Raw genomic sequence first — 16,229 nt, 5'->3', positions numbered from 1 at the left:
CAGGGGTTGTCCTGCAATGACATTTTTTGTGGCGGCCGCCAAAGCAAATTTGTATCCCACCAAAGCGCCTCGTTTGATTGCTAGTTCAAACTTTAGACTGCTGTCTTTAATAATTGCATGACACAATACTTGTACTTCTACTTTTAGTACTTAAGTAGTGAATTTTTAAATAAACTACTTGCAATACTTAAGTACAAAAAATGTTGAATACTTTAGTACTTCTACTTAAGTGTGGTGCTTAAAGAGCACTTCAACTTCTACTCAAGTCACTTTTTTGATAGAGCACTTGTACTTTTACTCAAGTCCGGGTTTCTAGTACTTTATACATCTCTGCACTCTGTCAGTTCAAATCTAGACTAAAAACACATCTCTTTGGCCTAGCATACATTTAACAGACTATAGACTTCCTTAATTCAATATAGGCTGTATAGTTTAGATCAGCCGGAACCGGGAACACGTCCCGTAAATCCTGATGTACTTGGTACATCAAAAGAAGGATGGCGTCTACATTAATATGAGTCTCCCTGTTTATCGCTAGGTTCACCACAGTCTGACGGATCCAAGCTGTATCCAGATCTGATGAAGGATCGCAACGGAAGAAAATCAATCAAAACTAACTTTAGCTGGACAATAACTTTATCCTAATGCTGTTGTACAGCCTAAACAATCTGTTTAGATTGGTAGAACTGGTAATTTCTACTATAACTGTAAAGCTGCTTTGAAACAATCCATGTTTATTTTTAAGCCTAATTTCTCCTAAATGAGCTGAAAAATAAGCTGAGACTTTAAGACCCACAATTCTAAGTTAAACTGCACTTTTGCTTAACACTCTTGTGGCTAATGAAAGCCAAAAAGAACAGTTAAATAGAGCCGTGTAGGCTGTGTCTTAGGCAAACCTGTTGTAGTTCCTGTGTGCTGGCTAGATGCCTATGTGGAAATGTCCATCTTTCAAATCTACAACATTAAACCAGTCTCTGGGACAAATAAAGAGAAATAATGAGCAATTCTTTTTGGGGAGGGAGGTTTCAAAAGCCTTTATATATATATTGGATATAAGTATCAATGAAACCATAATTAGTAGGCACTGACGCCTTTCGTTACAAAGATGAACAAAGATCTTACGGGTTTGGAATGGCTTGAGACCGAGTAATTAATAACACACTTTTCATTTTTGGGTGAATATCTTTTTAAAGAGCCCCTATCATGGATTTTTGAAAATGACTGTTCATATGGTGTGGACTATAGCTCTAAGGGAATGAAAACATCCTGCAAAGATTTATATCTGAAAGTTCCCCGTATATAAAGTTATTATCTTTCAAAAGTGAGAGTCGAATCACAACCTGTAAGTATTATTAATAATTGTTGCTTTTATGGGTTTTGAACGGTTTTGTCGCGTCGGGGCGCGAGGCAGTATGTGTGTGCGCGTGTATCTGTGTGTGTGTGTGTGTGTAAGTTACGCTCAGCGCAGCTTCTAGGTCTCCAATGTCATTTTTTTTTTAAATATGTGAAATGTTTGTCGCTGTTATTGGAGTTGTCATAAAGAATAGAGCGTCTTGTAGTACTGCAGTGCTTTATCAATATGTTTATGCGTTATGCTAACAAACAATAACTGACTGGGTCATCTGACCAATCACCTCCGATTAGCGTCACGCAAAGGAGTGGTTTGGAAAATTGAGTCGTTGTACGAATCATTTGGGAGACTGTGAGCAAATCGGGTAAAAAATAAATGCATATTATAAGACAAATAAAGTGTTTTTTATCCTTGCATGCATGTTAAACTGTTTTTGGAAAACTCCTAAAACAAAAACAGGGACATTTCAAATGCTTTGATAGGGGCTCTTTAACCATAACTTCATGTTAATGAGGAATAGATGTGACTAATGACAAATCCAGTCTTGGATTTTAGAATAAATAAATCTGATATTTATTTATTGTAAAAGTTGGAGATGAGTTTTGCCAATTAGTTGAATAATAACAGACAAAATCAAAAAGTCATCAAAAGACAGACAAAAATCAAGCAGTCAAAAAGATATAAAAGACTGATTTACCATCACGTCTATAAACTACAAACAGGCCAATAGCTTTAACTGAAGTATGTCATACGCAATAGATTATGAATTCAGGGTAGCAGAATGTTACAGTGTCCTTTTTATACAATCTCTCTCTTTATAAATAATTTTATAAAACTTTGAATGTATTAATTTTAAAGCAGTGCCTGTAAAATTCCTATTTATAAAATTCATTTTTTTCCAGTTGTCGAGAGCGTGGTTAATTCAATATTATTCCTCTGGATGTCCTGACCTCTTCTTCTATTATCTGTGAATTAAAGCACACCATGATATCAAACCTCTCATATAGTATCATGTGATAAGAAGACTGATTAACTCTTGAATATATTTCAGATGGTGTATATGTGACTTTCTGATCACAGTCATCAATTATTGTGAATCAGCAGATGTTGAAGAGTCTCAAACCTCACCAGCTCTCCTTTCACAGACGATCCATAGGAGAATAACAGTAGGAGGAGTAAATACTGCCATCTCAATGATAAGTAGAATCACTACAGCAAAGAGACAGACACATTCAGATCGAGAAGACAATAAACTAACTCTAATGATGATAAATGAACCAACACTGACTAACAAATGGTGTCGTTCTCAGTATAATGCACTGCCATGAGTTAAAGACGTCTCATACCTCTGAGGGAGAATCCAGACAAAGTCTTGTTGTCTGCTGAATGGATTAAGATGAGAAAAGAGTTGCATCAGACACAGAGATGTAATAATACAACATAATATGAGTATAGTCAAAGAAACTGACGAACTGATCTCTTCAGAACAGCATTATTAATATTTACAGACTTACAGAGGAATATTCATGTGTCCAGCGTTGAGCTGAATACTGACATTTAGTTTTCTTACCCAAGTACGTGACAGTATATCTGACTGAGGTCTGGACTTTATCTCCTTTAGTAATCTCACATCTCCACTGTGTGTTGTTGTCTTCATCGAGGAGTGTTGTAGTCAGAGAACTGTTACAGTGTTCACGAGAGAATGAGATCTGATATCTGGAGTCGGACTGCAGATCCACATCAGACTCATTCTTCCACACCAGATTAATTTGCTCATAATATAAGAGATTAACACATCTATCATATACATACAACTGACAGGAGAGAGAGAACGAGCGTCCAGGTCTAATCTCAGTCTGTGTGGATGATGGAGAGACTGAAACAGAAATCACACAACACACATTTATTCCAGTAAACATGAGTTTAAAGATGTTATTTTATCATATAATGAACAGAAACACTGACCATGAAGAACATGCAGATAGACATTGTCATCAGTATGTCTCGTTGTATTCAGATGTTTCCTGCAGACGTAACGTCCATGATCTTCAGTTGTGGCTTTATAGATGTTCAGAGAGCAGTCAGACCCCAGACTCAGTCTCTCATGTCTCTCTGTATCATTATTCTTCATCCCTTCTATAAATAAATCAACTGCCCCTAAACGTCTTTCTCTGTCATATATCCATCTAGTTGATGTGCAGTCGGTTGAAGCATTGACACAGGGCAGACGGACGCTCTCACCATCACTGATGAACACATTGAGATATGTGATCTTTCCACTGGTGCCTGAGACAGAGTAGATGTGTGTGTTCAGACTGTGCATCAGATACTTTTCACTCTTAAACACAGCTTACAAATACATAGTTATAAACTAGATGACAAAAGTCTTCATCGAACCCATTGCTGACCGGTAACGCTTTAGATTACAGCCCGGAAAGTACTGCATAATTAAAGTAATCTTCGGTAATTATAGTGTATCTATAACGTACTTAAAATATAACTATAAGGAAACAATATTTTAAGTTTAGGGAATAAAGGGGTAACATACTGTATAAAAAGTATGTAAGTATTATAGAATTAATTCTACTTTTATGATATAACAATCTTACATTTAGGAGCAATTTTGCAAGAACATACATTTTGCAATAATGGTGAACCAATACATACTGTATAGGCTTTATAAAATTACAGCGTACATATCTATACATTTATAAAGTAATCTTTTTAACAAAAGTGCACTGAAAACGAAATATGGTGCTTGTTACCCTCGTGTTCCATGTAGTTACAGGGTAAGTAAAATAAAAATGCATACACAATATCACTGACTCGCAAACCTTTATTTATTATACAAGCACCACATACCCTGTAACCACATGAAACCAGAAATATTTCTTAGCTTTAGTAGTCTTAGCTTTTCTTGCATTGGAACATGGTAGCCCCAACTTAAATATCTGCACTTTTCCTACATATATATTATTAATATATATATATATATATATATATATATATATATTTTTTTTTTTACCTGGTCGTTGCCCCTTTCTTTCCCAAACTTTCCATATTGTTCCCTTATACTTACATGTAAGTACTTTATAGGTACACTTTAATTACAGAAAGTTACACTGTAAATTCCTCTTAATTACACAGCACTTTCCGGGGTGTAATCTAAAGCGGTACCAAGTCTTTTCCATCAGATGTTTGATTGTAAGAGAGAGACCTACATCAGGACAATATGAATGTCTGCTAAGATCAAATCTGACAGACTATACAAACAATGATCATAAACACATATGAGTTATCTTATATGACACATGCAGATTCATTTACCTTTGAGAAATGAGCAGAGAAAAATCAGCCCCAGCAAACTCTGATCAGCCATTTTCTGTCTCTGTCCGTCTTCCATGGATCATCATTCACTCAGTTCTTCTTTTAAACCGCATCAGTTCCTGTGGTCAAAACTTCATGTCATCAGCCTAAAGTGTTTAGTCCTGAATCTACAGCTGCTACTCAATGACATGAAGTGTTGACCTGCATTACGTTTAGATGAAAAATCATGTTCGTAATGTTTCCTAAAAACTAGATGGATAAATAGCAGAGCTTCACAAGCTTGACCGTTAAGTTCACAGTCTTGAATTTTTGTCTTTTAAACAAAGTATCTCAAAAGTTCCATAAGAAAGACTGAACAAGAGTCATCTATGAGTTTTCTCACGCTCAGTTCTAGAGTTATGTTTAGTTTCTGATAGCCTTGTCCCAGGTCTTATAGTTCATCAGAACATTGCTTTATTTTAAAAGAACTAATTTTATCAGAAACTGAGGAAGTTGCTTCAACATGGGCTGATTCACTGCAACACATCGCAGTATTTCATCACGGTATTTCAGGACTTATGACGTCAGAAACCCAGACCACCGTACCACAGAAAACACCAGCCAGCGGTTAATGATCGCAGCCAGTGCGCCAGTACAGAGACTGAAGTGCAAAACAGTGCAGACAAAGAGCCAGATATTATAGTAATATATCAGAAAGAGGCATATACATGGTCATAATTTACATTAGCTGTTTGAACAAGAGCTCTGTCTTTAAATGTTTTGGAAAATTGTAATTCTTGTGGAAGTTTGAAGGGATGGGAGAAGAGACGTCAGGAGACGTGATATGTGATAAATAAATAAATATTAAGTGTTTGTTGTGGACCGCTGGATGCTGATATCACTGGAAAACATGTCGGAGATATCAGCGGAAATGAGCGGAAAGCAGAGGCGAATCATCTCAACTGTTGCTGAGCGTCTGAAATGCAGATCTTCTCGTCTTGGTAGTACATATTCTTGGAAGCAGGACTGAATACAGAAATGTTAAAACACCAACCATCACAACACTCTCTCAAAATCTTGGTTGGCTCTCGGTTTGGCCATTGCTTTGGGGATTATAACCTGAAGACAGACTGAAAGTCGCTCCTAGTAATCTACAAAACTCTTGCCAAAATTTGGACACAAATTGGGCCCCCTGTCAGAAACCAAGCCCATCGGAAGGCCATGTTAAGTGAAAGACGTGATCTATGACAGTCACCGCTGTCTCCTTGGCAGAGGCTAATTTGGGCAAGGGAATGAAATGAGCCGTCTTCAAGAACGGTCCACTACAGTCAAAACGACCGTTCTGGGGTGCGTTTCCTGAAAGCATCGTTAGCCAACTATGGTCGCAAGTTCCGTCGTTATCAGCATAGTTTAACGAGTCGGTGTTTCCCGAAACCATAGTTCCAACGAACATTCGCAAACAGCATCGCAAAGTTGTGTGGTTTGAACGACAGCTCTCGACCTATGGTTATAAGCATCGTTTCTATATTTCATGACATTTGGAGGTAATAAATCCTTATATTGAGCAAAATAAACAAGCTGACATTCAGTACAACCGGTGCCTTTTATTTAGAATACATACAAATGGAATTTACGTCTTTTAGTTTGTCTAAAGATTTGAAGTAACGTGCTTGAAGAGTGCGCATGTGCGAACGTGCTCCACTATGTAAGAACGAGCCAAATATTGAGTCTGGTGATAAAGCAAAACAACTGAGAACAATTAGAAGTAGACATGTCTGTAATTTATATAAAACAAATCTAGCGTTAATTGGATCTCAAACAGTTTCATTAAAAGTAGTTATTACTCCACCACGTGCGAAACCAACGTGATTGAACGATACTTTGCGATAGTGGGTTTCGGGAAAGAGGCATGACTAGCTAGTGGTTTTATCCAACGATGCATCGTACTATGGTAGTGAAGCAGTGAACTACGTCATTGTACGGGAAACGCACCCCTGATCGTTACCCGTCTCTGAGTAGCCACTCGTGCACACTGGTAACCGCTGTAAAAATCTGTTGTTTTCTGGAGCTTAGCAAAGACACATTCGAGAGTCACCAGAGCCATTCGCATTGCCTAATCACAGGGAGACAGGTTAATAACAACAATATTTAATCTTAAATCCATTAACCATCTTAAAAGCAGCCATCTAGCTGCTTAGATTATTCTCAGTGAATTTAGACCACATCCGTACATTCAGTTTACTCCATCTGTAGCCGGAGCCTCATGTTGGGGACTAAGATCAGACCAAGAAGTCACTGGTCAAAAATGTCACTTCTTTCGTTTATTATTATTTCAACGACTTCTTTAAAGTCCTCCAGTTTTATTTTTGAAACAAATTGACCTCTAAATGGCAATGATTTCTCTTAACATCTCTGTGTCTATGATCTTCAACTGAAACACTGTGCTTTACTGCAAACAGCTTATCACGAATGACACAGGCTCAGATTACAGCTTTTAGCTGTCATTGAAATACCCCTTTTCCACCGAAAAAAGAACTGGATCGGAACTGGTGCTGGTTCAAAGTTGGTTCGGAGTTGGTTCAACTTGCGAACCCGTTCAGAACCTGTTTGTTTTTCCACTGACTAGAGCACCCAGGGAACGACGTCGTTACGTCACTGTGCACGTCGCTAGAAACGCTTGCAAGTTCGTTGTTTTGGGATTATCTCTAACTCGTGTACCAAGAAAACTTTAAAAACAATTGAAATATGTAAGTCTTTTAATCTTTTCGTTTGATATGTAATCTTTTCTGATAAGTTATGTACCCCTGTCGTATGTCTTTTTTCTTTCCATTTATTTGTTCTATATCGTGACTGTTTTCTTCTTTGCTTATGTTTCAAATAAAAAAAATAAAAAGGCCTACATAAAAACGCTTGCGTGTTTCTTCAGTTTCTCCTGGCTTTGCGATGGTCAGAAAATATGTTTAGAGCACATCTAACCAGACCTGGTCACTTCACCCAAGACCAAAAAGGTTGCACCAAGTGCTAAATCGTAAGTCGCCGTTAAACCCAGACAGATCCACTTCCAAGGAATCCCACTCTTCTGACTAGGGCTGTAGTCAAGTCCACCGTTGTCGAGTCCAAGACCAGGAATTGTCGAGTCCAAGTCAAGATCGAGTCCAAAGAGGTTCAAGTCCAGGACAGGGGAAAAAAAGTCTTCAGGGCCTGAATTTCGTATTTGCCAAACAAAATTAATTAAATTTATCTTGCCTAAATGTTTGTGCTCATTGCATTTTTTACAATGATGTTGTTAAGAATTTACACAACACAAGGCTTGATTTAAATTGTTCAATTAAATTGAAAAAAGTTACACAAGTAAATACAATAAAGATACAAATATAAAGAGAAACGTTTTTGAATCGGTCTAACACTAGTATTCATAGACAGAAACTGAATAAAGTAATCAAATTGAAAGTAACACTGTATAGTATTTTAGTCCTGAATAAATTAAACACATAGGCTATTAATCCTGATTCCTTTAACTTAAAGCTCTCTTTTGTTGTTTTGACGACAAAATTAATGACCGACACATATGGTTACTGTCACTTTAAGAGCTAGTGCATGGATTCTCTCTTCATTATACTGGCATGCGTTTTATGCTTATTAAAGACAAAACCGACTATGTTTAGACCATTATACTCACGAAGACCGAAATTGACAGGGTTTGGAGTGTTAAAGCAATATAGCTAACCCAATATAGTGAAAAATAACTTTTGTTACTGGCCAGCTGTTCTTGAGGTGGATTTTCTATGAATGAGAGAAGAGAAGACGCGGCACCGTTGAACGCTCACGCTGTTTGTGAAATTGCGTCTGGCAGATAGTTATTAAAAGAACGATTTGATTTTATAATCTGTGTGGATTACGATTGTGGGAATATCCCACATTATAAATGGGAGACCTCCGGGAATCATTCGAATTGTGCGCAACACCCAGGATTTTTAAGTAACGTTAGTAGCTAGTAAGATAGTAACTATAGTAACAGCATGAGAAGATGCGCAACGTTGTAGTGAGCACTTGGTCGGTTAATTTGGGCATTTTCTAAGTAAACGTTACCCTGATAGGCTAGTAATAAATGAACACACATACAAAAATGTTGGACTCGGTCGAGACCAAAAGCCATATTTGGCAAGACCAGTGGCCGAGACCGAGACGAGTCCGAGTCCGAATACCAGCGAGTCCGAGACCATAGAAAAACGGTCTCGAGTCCGGACTTGTACTACAGCCCTGCTTCTGACACCAAACTGTTGTGGCAAAAATCCTGTCAAGCATCATCACTGCGTAAGAGACACTCAGAGTCAAATTAATAAAGAAAGAGACGTTTTTATTCTTGCAAGAATAGGCCCAGTCGCCAGTATAGCAGGTACACTGTGTCGTGAGTGAGACGCCTTCTAGTCTTTTCAAGGTTCCTCTTCCTTTCACCCACCCAGATAAGGCCCTTACTGCTGTTAGTCTCTACTTCAGGACACAAACTGGTACTGGCCAAAACTGGCTGTCCCTGAGGTCAGAGGTCCTGTCCCATATGTTCCTGAAACGTCACACACAACCACGTACACATCTATATTTCACTCATGGAATCGGTTCAGTGGAAACACACGGCTCAGACTACCTAGTAATCTTCACTAATGATTAAAGTTCCCACAACAGCTCATACACACACAAACGCAGCACGAGAAAGAGTCGGTGAATTCATGAACTGTGATAGTGTATCGTGTGTCATCTGGACACATCTAAGTACACTGATGCCCCAGTCTATCTCTGCCACACTTCACACACTCGCGCTTCTTCCAATCACAGTACGAAAGTGTTCACTTTCATGAATCCAGTGTTCACACGGTTAGAATGGTGCAAACCATATTCTTTTACAAGAAGTTACAGGTTTCATCTCATCATCACTTATCTTTAGTGTAACTTGTTCTCCATGTTGTATTTCATCTGTAAAAATATGAATTGCCAACTTGATCTCACAGCAATTTTGAATTTTACGAGGTGCTAATTCGTACATATTTAACGAGTTACCAAATTCGTATGAATTTGTACAAATTACCTACCCCTGACCCCGCCCCTAAACCTATTCATCATGAGGGTATAGACAATCGTACGAATTCGTATGAGTGACGTCGTACAAGTTCGTGCGAATTAGCCACCTTTTGATCACTCGTACGAATTGCTCGTGAGATAGCGTTGGAATTGCACAATAGTAAAAACCTGCGTTTGGCCATTAATTATTAAATTCGTTAATATGCAATTGTTATGAATGATTCAAAGCTGAGCTACTTTTTTTTTCTTCACTCCAATAAGGTAGAAAAATAGTTATAGTAAATATAAAGTGTGTATATGAGGATTTTAACTGTGACTGTGATGACGCCCTAAACTTCCTTTACTGATGTAACTGACTGAACCTGTGTTTATTTATGTTTATTTTTATTAACATTTGTCTGAAAGTCAAAATTGCATTATAAATTCAACATATTCATGACCAACTATACAATATTTGTAAATATAAATCCTGGGAATTACTTGGTTACTGTCACAATCTGGTTGTGTTAAACACACAATGACAAGCTCAGGAGATAAGAGAGAAAAAACAAACTTACACGGGTTAATGTTGACGAGAATGAGGGTGAACGCGGTATAAATACACAAAGGGAACTAATAAACTAATTAATGAACACCAGGTGAACTGCATACAATTATCAAAGGAAAGTAGCTCACAGAGAGACACAATGAAACAGACCATACATATTGCAGTTACATGTTGAAGTCTTCTTTTACAACCCCATTTCCAGAAGTTAAATGGAAAATGTGCAGAACATATTTCCACTGTTTCCACTGACCAACTTGTGTGTATTTTGTAAATATAAACATGATGGCTGCCACACACTCCTATTGGGAAAGATTATAGAATATAGATGTTATTGCATTATAAAATGTCCCCTAACTTTTCTGGAAATCGGGTCATAATTCACGTCTCAAAAGCATTGTATAACTTGTTCGTTGTTAATAATTTGAGCAGATTCTCGATCGCACGGGTTTCAGCAGAACCGCCGCACTTCCTCCTGACCTCCAGCGATGGCAGCGTATGTCACGTGATCATCAGACTGAACCTGAGAGAGCCACACACACACACACACACACACAGTCAACCACCATGACAGACATTATTACAACACACCACATTGACAAATGTCTCTAAGAATCAGATTTAGCATTGCGTATTTAAACACCGCAGTTTCAACATGTCTGCCACTTATGATGTCAGTGTATTGTTAGGAGAAGTGAAAAGAAAGGCTTGATTATCTGTTGGCAAACACACACCGCAGGGAAACGGGAGGAGAGGACCAGACTCCTTTACTCACATTGGGTCTTTCAGGACACTTGTTCCTGGAAATGATGACCTCAGCATACGCCACATCATCGGTGTTCTCCTAAGCATCAATAGAAACATGTGACGTGTAGGCAATAGTGTAACTAATATGGTATTAGTTGTATTTGATAAAAATAATGCTGTGTATATTTTATAGCTATTGTTCAGTTAAGTTATACAGTAGTGTAGATAATATCCATTCTTCTGATCAGCTGTGGGTCAGTATGAATCTATGAGCTGTGATCATTAGTGTTGTTCACTAACATGGACATCAGCAGCTGGAGGGGTCACCGGGGTCAAACTGCCGATCGCTGCCTTATCTGCCAGAAATACAGTAAAACAGTGAAACATTAGTCAACTGTAAATCAGTTTTATGTGAATGTATAGTGAAGTGTAATTTATTCCTGTGATCAAATCTGAATTTTCAGCATCATTACTCCAGTCACATGATCCTTCAGAAATCACTCACTTTTGATCAATTTAATGCATTCTTGCTGAATAAAAGTACAATTTTCTTAAAAGAATGTAGTGAGCAGTGTTGGGTAAGTTACTCTAAAAAAGTAATTAATTACTAGTTACTGATTACCTCTTCAACAGTATGATTAGATTACTGTACTAATTACTCTCTCTAAAAAGTATTTAATAACTTTTAATTACTAATTACTTTCAAAATCCCATATCTATCTCAACCAGCTGAATAATACAAGGATAGACATGAATCTGTTTTAATTCTTTCAAATAAATACTATAAAACTGCATGAATTTAGTCATAAACTGACTAAGGTGAAGAAGGTTACATTATAAAAACATACTTTTTAGCATCAGACAATACATTTTGATGTTAAACCCACGAATGTTTTATGTCTGATCTCATGACATTTCACACTTTTTTCATACATATTATACAAGATGGCTAATTCATACGAATTTGTACGAGTGCGGTCGTACAATTTAGACACCTCATAAAATGCTTGTGAATCGCCGTGAGATCAGATTGATCTATACACAGTATTTACCTCAATTACATCAGAAGTAACTGTAATTAAATTACAGAAAAATGAAGAGTAATCCCTTACTTTACATTTTCTAGGGAAAAGTAATAAAAGTAAAGTAACTAATTACTTAGTAATTACACCCAACACTGGTCCTAAGCAGTAAACTGGCGAATTCCAACTGTCTCATTACTCTGGATTTTACAAACATTTGGGATGTGAAAGATGCAATCTAATTTGAGATTTACGTGAAATTATGTATGGAAATGACTCGAGGGACGTTTTTTTAGGGATTTTTTTTTTAACTAAATTTATGCGAGAACGCGTTTTTTACGGACTATTTTATCTGTAATCGTCCAACTGGATGGAAACAGACAGCAAATTTCACAATCTTTTTTTAAAGCATATTCACTTCAATAACAAAACAGAGCAAAAAATGGTTGTAAACTTGTCATGATTGAAAACTCACCGGCTCTTTTCTTACAGATGAACCAAAGCCCAATAAGAGCCGGAAGAACTAGAAGAGCCGCTACAGCAGGACTCACTTCAGGAGAGACCACACGACAACAGTCACACACTCGACACACACTCAAACATTTAACCACATTTCACAGAATTACTGTGGGATTCTTCTTTCAAGCCCTTATAGCGATAAACCAAAAAGTCATTTGAGGTGGAAGAGAAATCAGCATGAGTCAAATGCTGTTCTGTGAATATGACAATATTACTACTTATATAAGTATAAATGTTGACTATCAGTCATCAGCAGTAATCATATATTAATTATAAGGACTGTGAAGTAAACACTGAAGTGAGGTTGAGCACCTTGTGTTGTGGTTTGTGTTGCTGGAGTTGGGGTTGCGTCAGTGTTTCAGGTCATGTGACCAGGGCAGTGTAAAGAGGAAAACAGCAGTAGTTAGATCAAACACACCATGTCGTAAACTCACTTCTGCCGTTTAAAGGGTTATTCATTCCATAGATTTGTTTTCAAGTTCAAAGCCATCTGCACATCATGACACACACCCTGAAGTTGTCTTTGGCTGTTATTTTGGAGGATTTCATCATGACATGATTTAGGAAGTAGGATCAACTGAGGTTAAGATATCATGTGGACTGGGCAAAAAACGTTTATTTTAACCAGAAATTTTATTCCCAAATGTATAAAAAAAAAAAAAAATCTTAGTCGCATAGTAGTCTAAAACGTATTTGTTTTCTTACCCGAGTACGTGACAGTATATCTGACGGAGGTCTGGACTTTAGCTCCTTTAGTAATCTCACATCTCCACTGTGTGTTGTCGTCTTCATCGAGGAGTGTTGTAGTCAGAGAACTGGTACAGTGTTCACGAGAGAATGAGATCTGATATCTGGAGTCGGACTGCAGATCCACATCAGACTTATTCTTCCACACCAGATTAATTCCCTCATTATGGAAGAGGGCAACACATCTAAATCCATCATAGACATACAACTGACAGGAGAGAGAGAACGAGCGTCCAGGTCTAATCTCAGTCTGTGAGGATGATGGAGAGACTGAAACAGAAATCACACAACACACATTTATTCCAGTAAACATGAGTTTAAAGATGTTGTTTTATCATATAATGAAAAGAAACACTGACCATGAAGAACATGCAGATCAACATCATCATCAGTGTATCTCGGTGTATTCAGATTTTGTCTGCAGGCGTAACGTCCATGATCTTCAGTTGTGGCTTTATAGATGTTCAGAGAGCAGTCAGACCCCAGACTCAGTCTCTCATCTATCTCTATATCATTATTCTTCATCCCTTCTATAAATAAATTAACTGTCCCTGAACTTCTTTCTCTGTTATATATCCATGTAGTTGATGTGCAGTCGGTTGAAGCATTGACACAGGGCAGACGGACGCTCTCACCATCACTGATGAACACATTGAGATATGTGCGTCCACTGGTGCCTGAGACAGAGTAGATGTGTGTGTGTGTAGGGAGTTATATTAAATATTTAGAGTTATCAGTTATTTAAAATGGTCCACACTCACTATTTCGGCGTAATCTATTCCTTTATATTCTAATTATATAGCCTACTATAACGAAGTACATTTTCAGAGCTGTCTTTAATTTCTTCTGATTTAAATTTAAATGTCTTTTTCTATAGAGGATTGGTTACACCGGTGTCATTTTCTTCTTCTTTTCATTTTCTGTGTCAGTTTGAAATTCTTATATAAACTTCTATTAACTTTATATAAATCATAAATGAATTATTTCATTATCAGTGTAAAACAACATTGTGTAAGAATAATACAGCATGAACTAAAGACACACTATCACATAGAATGTTAGTAAGGATACAATGAACTTTTCAACTTCTAACTAATTAAACTAAGCCCAGAAGAAACATGTTGTCAGTTCCACAGAAGTGTTGTACAGGTTGGCTTACCTGTGAGCAGCGAGCAGAGAATCATCAGTCCCAGCATGTCTAGACGACACTCTTCATCCGTCTGTCTCTGTCAGTCTTCCTCTTTCCATCGTTACAGATTATAGAGACTCTCCGGCCCGTTCTCTGTGTGGAAACTTCCTGTGAATTTGGTAAAACATTGTGATGCAATAAAGACACTGTAGCATTCAACTACTCTGTCTTTCTGTGGGTTGTTATATGTCACTGACTTCTGAAATAGACATACAGCCATGTCTGTGTCACCATGTGGTGAAATGCCACCAAACTGCATATACAGGCTATTTAAATTTAATGCAATGGTTGACAAAGTTTCCTAGAATGCCGTTCGACGTTAAATGTTGTTTTTATGTATTGTGTGGTTTGTTTTTTTTCTCCTGTGCTCCTTCTCCTGTGAATAAGTGTATTACCACTAGAATAATAGAAATATTTTGATATAATATTACTATTTTCATAGATTTTGAAATGTAATTTAGTACTGTGATGGTAAAGATGATTTTTCAGCATCATTACTCTTAGTTTTCAGTGTCACATGATCCTTCAGAAATCATTTTCATATGCTGATTTGATGCTCAAGAAACATTTCTTATTATCAATGTTGTAGTTGTGCTGCTTGTTTTTTTTTTGTTGTTGTTGTTGTTTTTTTGTTTTTTGCAGAAACTGATACAACTTTTTTTCAGGCTTCTCTAATGAATTCAACGTTTATTGTTTAACAGAAATGTATTTTGTAACAATATAAATGTATTTGTAGTCACTTTAATGCATCCTTGCTAAATACAAATATATTAATTACAAATATATTAATTATATACATTGTAGTATAATTTCCTATTTGTGTGTGTTGGGTACCACTCAGCGTGACAGAACACGAACCCGAACGAAAATGTGGAAATAAGAAGAAAGGTGGACTTCCGTTCAGGTCTTCTCTGGTTGGAACAGCGGAGCGTTCCCTCGAATGGGAATTTCTTGGATTTCTTGGATCTGGCGTGCCTTAATGAGCGGTACAAAACAATCCTGCCTGTAGAAGGTCCTCGGGGAGCTTTGCCGCATTCATCGAGTGGGTGCTGGTTAACTGTGGATCCCTCTGCACAGTCTGCTCAGCAGATGAGGGAACACAACAGAGCCCACTGCAGAACCCACACCGCCACAAACCAGAGGCCTTCACATCTCATCGTGGTCCGGGATCGTAAAGCCCTACAGAGAGCAGTGCACTCAGTGAAGCATATATATAGAAACGCTCTCCCTTCTCTGCACATGTTAATGTCAATTACCTGATGTTGTTACTCACCATCTTTCTGTGTTAGATGTAGCACCAGTTCAACACATCCAGGTTTACAACTCGCTCAGTTCACTTTCCGAAAAAAGCTGCCTTATGATCAGGGAACGAGACAATACGTCATTGACGCTAGGGCTGGGCGATAAAACGATAACGATAATTATCGCGATATAATTTTCCTCGATAAAACGATATCAAGAGGTCGATAAATGTTCGATAATATTTATGCGTCAAAAAAGCGGAACGAAACTCATTTAAACCGCGCGCGCCACACGGAGCATTTATCCGCTCGGCTCAAAGTCCAAACGGCAGTGCATTGTGCGGAGCGCGACTAAGTACAGTATTTAATAATGTATTTAGCTGTCAGGCTATTGTTTTTCATTCAAAAAATACAGAAAACAAAGTTATGCCATGTTAGTGAGGAGCTAAGTTATAGGCTATACCTGGTTTTATCTGTGGTTATCATGATC

The 16,229-nt window shown here is 37.6% G+C and overlaps 2 protein-coding genes across 3 annotated transcripts; both read right to left on the bottom strand.

The window, feature by feature from the left end:
* Positions 1–2,059: 2,059 nt before the first annotated feature.
* On the bottom strand, positions 2,060–4,796 carry LOC148977457 (uncharacterized). Of its 2 annotated transcripts, none has more exons than XM_089134649.1 (7): positions 4,679–4,796; positions 3,317–3,637; positions 3,164–3,227; positions 2,922–3,031; positions 2,698–2,733; positions 2,480–2,560; positions 2,060–2,316 (listed from the first exon to the last, which is right to left on the bottom strand). In XM_089134649.1, exons 1-7 carry the CDS (start codon positions 4,752–4,754, stop codon positions 2,240–2,242), a joined length of 765 nt encoding a protein of 254 aa, XP_088990775.1. In that variant the 5' UTR covers positions 4,755–4,796; the 3' UTR covers positions 2,060–2,239. The 2 variants fall into 2 exon arrangements, with proteins under 2 accessions (XP_088990775.1, XP_088990776.1); XM_089134650.1 differs by having other exon boundaries at positions 2,698–2,730.
* Positions 4,797–10,107: 5,311 nt separating this feature from the next.
* Positions 10,108–14,625, bottom strand: dicp2.2 (diverse immunoglobulin domain-containing protein 2.2). The gene is made up of 8 exons (XM_039653751.2): positions 14,469–14,625; positions 13,669–13,986; positions 13,268–13,579; positions 12,875–12,895; positions 12,519–12,593; positions 11,322–11,377; positions 11,050–11,118; positions 10,108–10,797 (listed from the first exon to the last, which is right to left on the bottom strand). Exons 1-8 carry the CDS (start codon positions 14,503–14,505, stop codon positions 10,726–10,728), a joined length of 960 nt encoding a protein of 319 aa, XP_039509685.2. The 5' UTR covers positions 14,506–14,625; the 3' UTR covers positions 10,108–10,725.
* Positions 14,626–16,229: the final 1,604 nt, after the last annotated feature.

This window comes from Pimephales promelas, chromosome 9, assembly GCF_988280905.1.
Source record: "Pimephales promelas chromosome 9, fPimPro1.hap1.1, whole genome shotgun sequence".
Classification (NCBI taxonomy): domain Eukaryota; kingdom Metazoa; phylum Chordata; class Actinopteri; order Cypriniformes; family Leuciscidae; genus Pimephales; species Pimephales promelas.
Note: the sequence above shows the minus strand (reverse complement) of the source record. Positions and strands in the feature narration are given on the sequence as shown.

Coding starts and splice junctions, on each gene's coding strand:
- LOC148977457 (XM_089134649.1), bottom strand. CDS start 4,754: ATGGAAGACGGACAGAGACAGAAAATGGCTGATCAGAGTTTGCTGGGG. Junction 3,228..3,316: donor CTATCTGCATGTTCTTCATG/GTCAGTGTTTCT, acceptor TTTCTGTTTCAG/TCTCTCCATCATCCACACAG. Junction 3,032..3,163: donor TTCTCTCTCTCCTGTCAGTT/GTATGTATATGA, acceptor ACACTGTAACAG/TTCTCTGACTACAACACTCC.
- dicp2.2 (XM_039653751.2), bottom strand. CDS start 14,505: ATGCTGGGACTGATGATTCTCTGCTCGCTGCTCACAG. Junction 11,378..12,518: donor CATCTGTAAGAAAAGAGCCG/GTGAGTTTTCAA, acceptor TATTTCTGGCAG/ATAAGGCAGCGATCGGCAGT. Junction 10,798..11,049: donor AGTGTCCTGAAAGACCCAAT/GTGAGTAAAGGA, acceptor TGGCTCTCTCAG/GTTCAGTCTGATGATCACGT.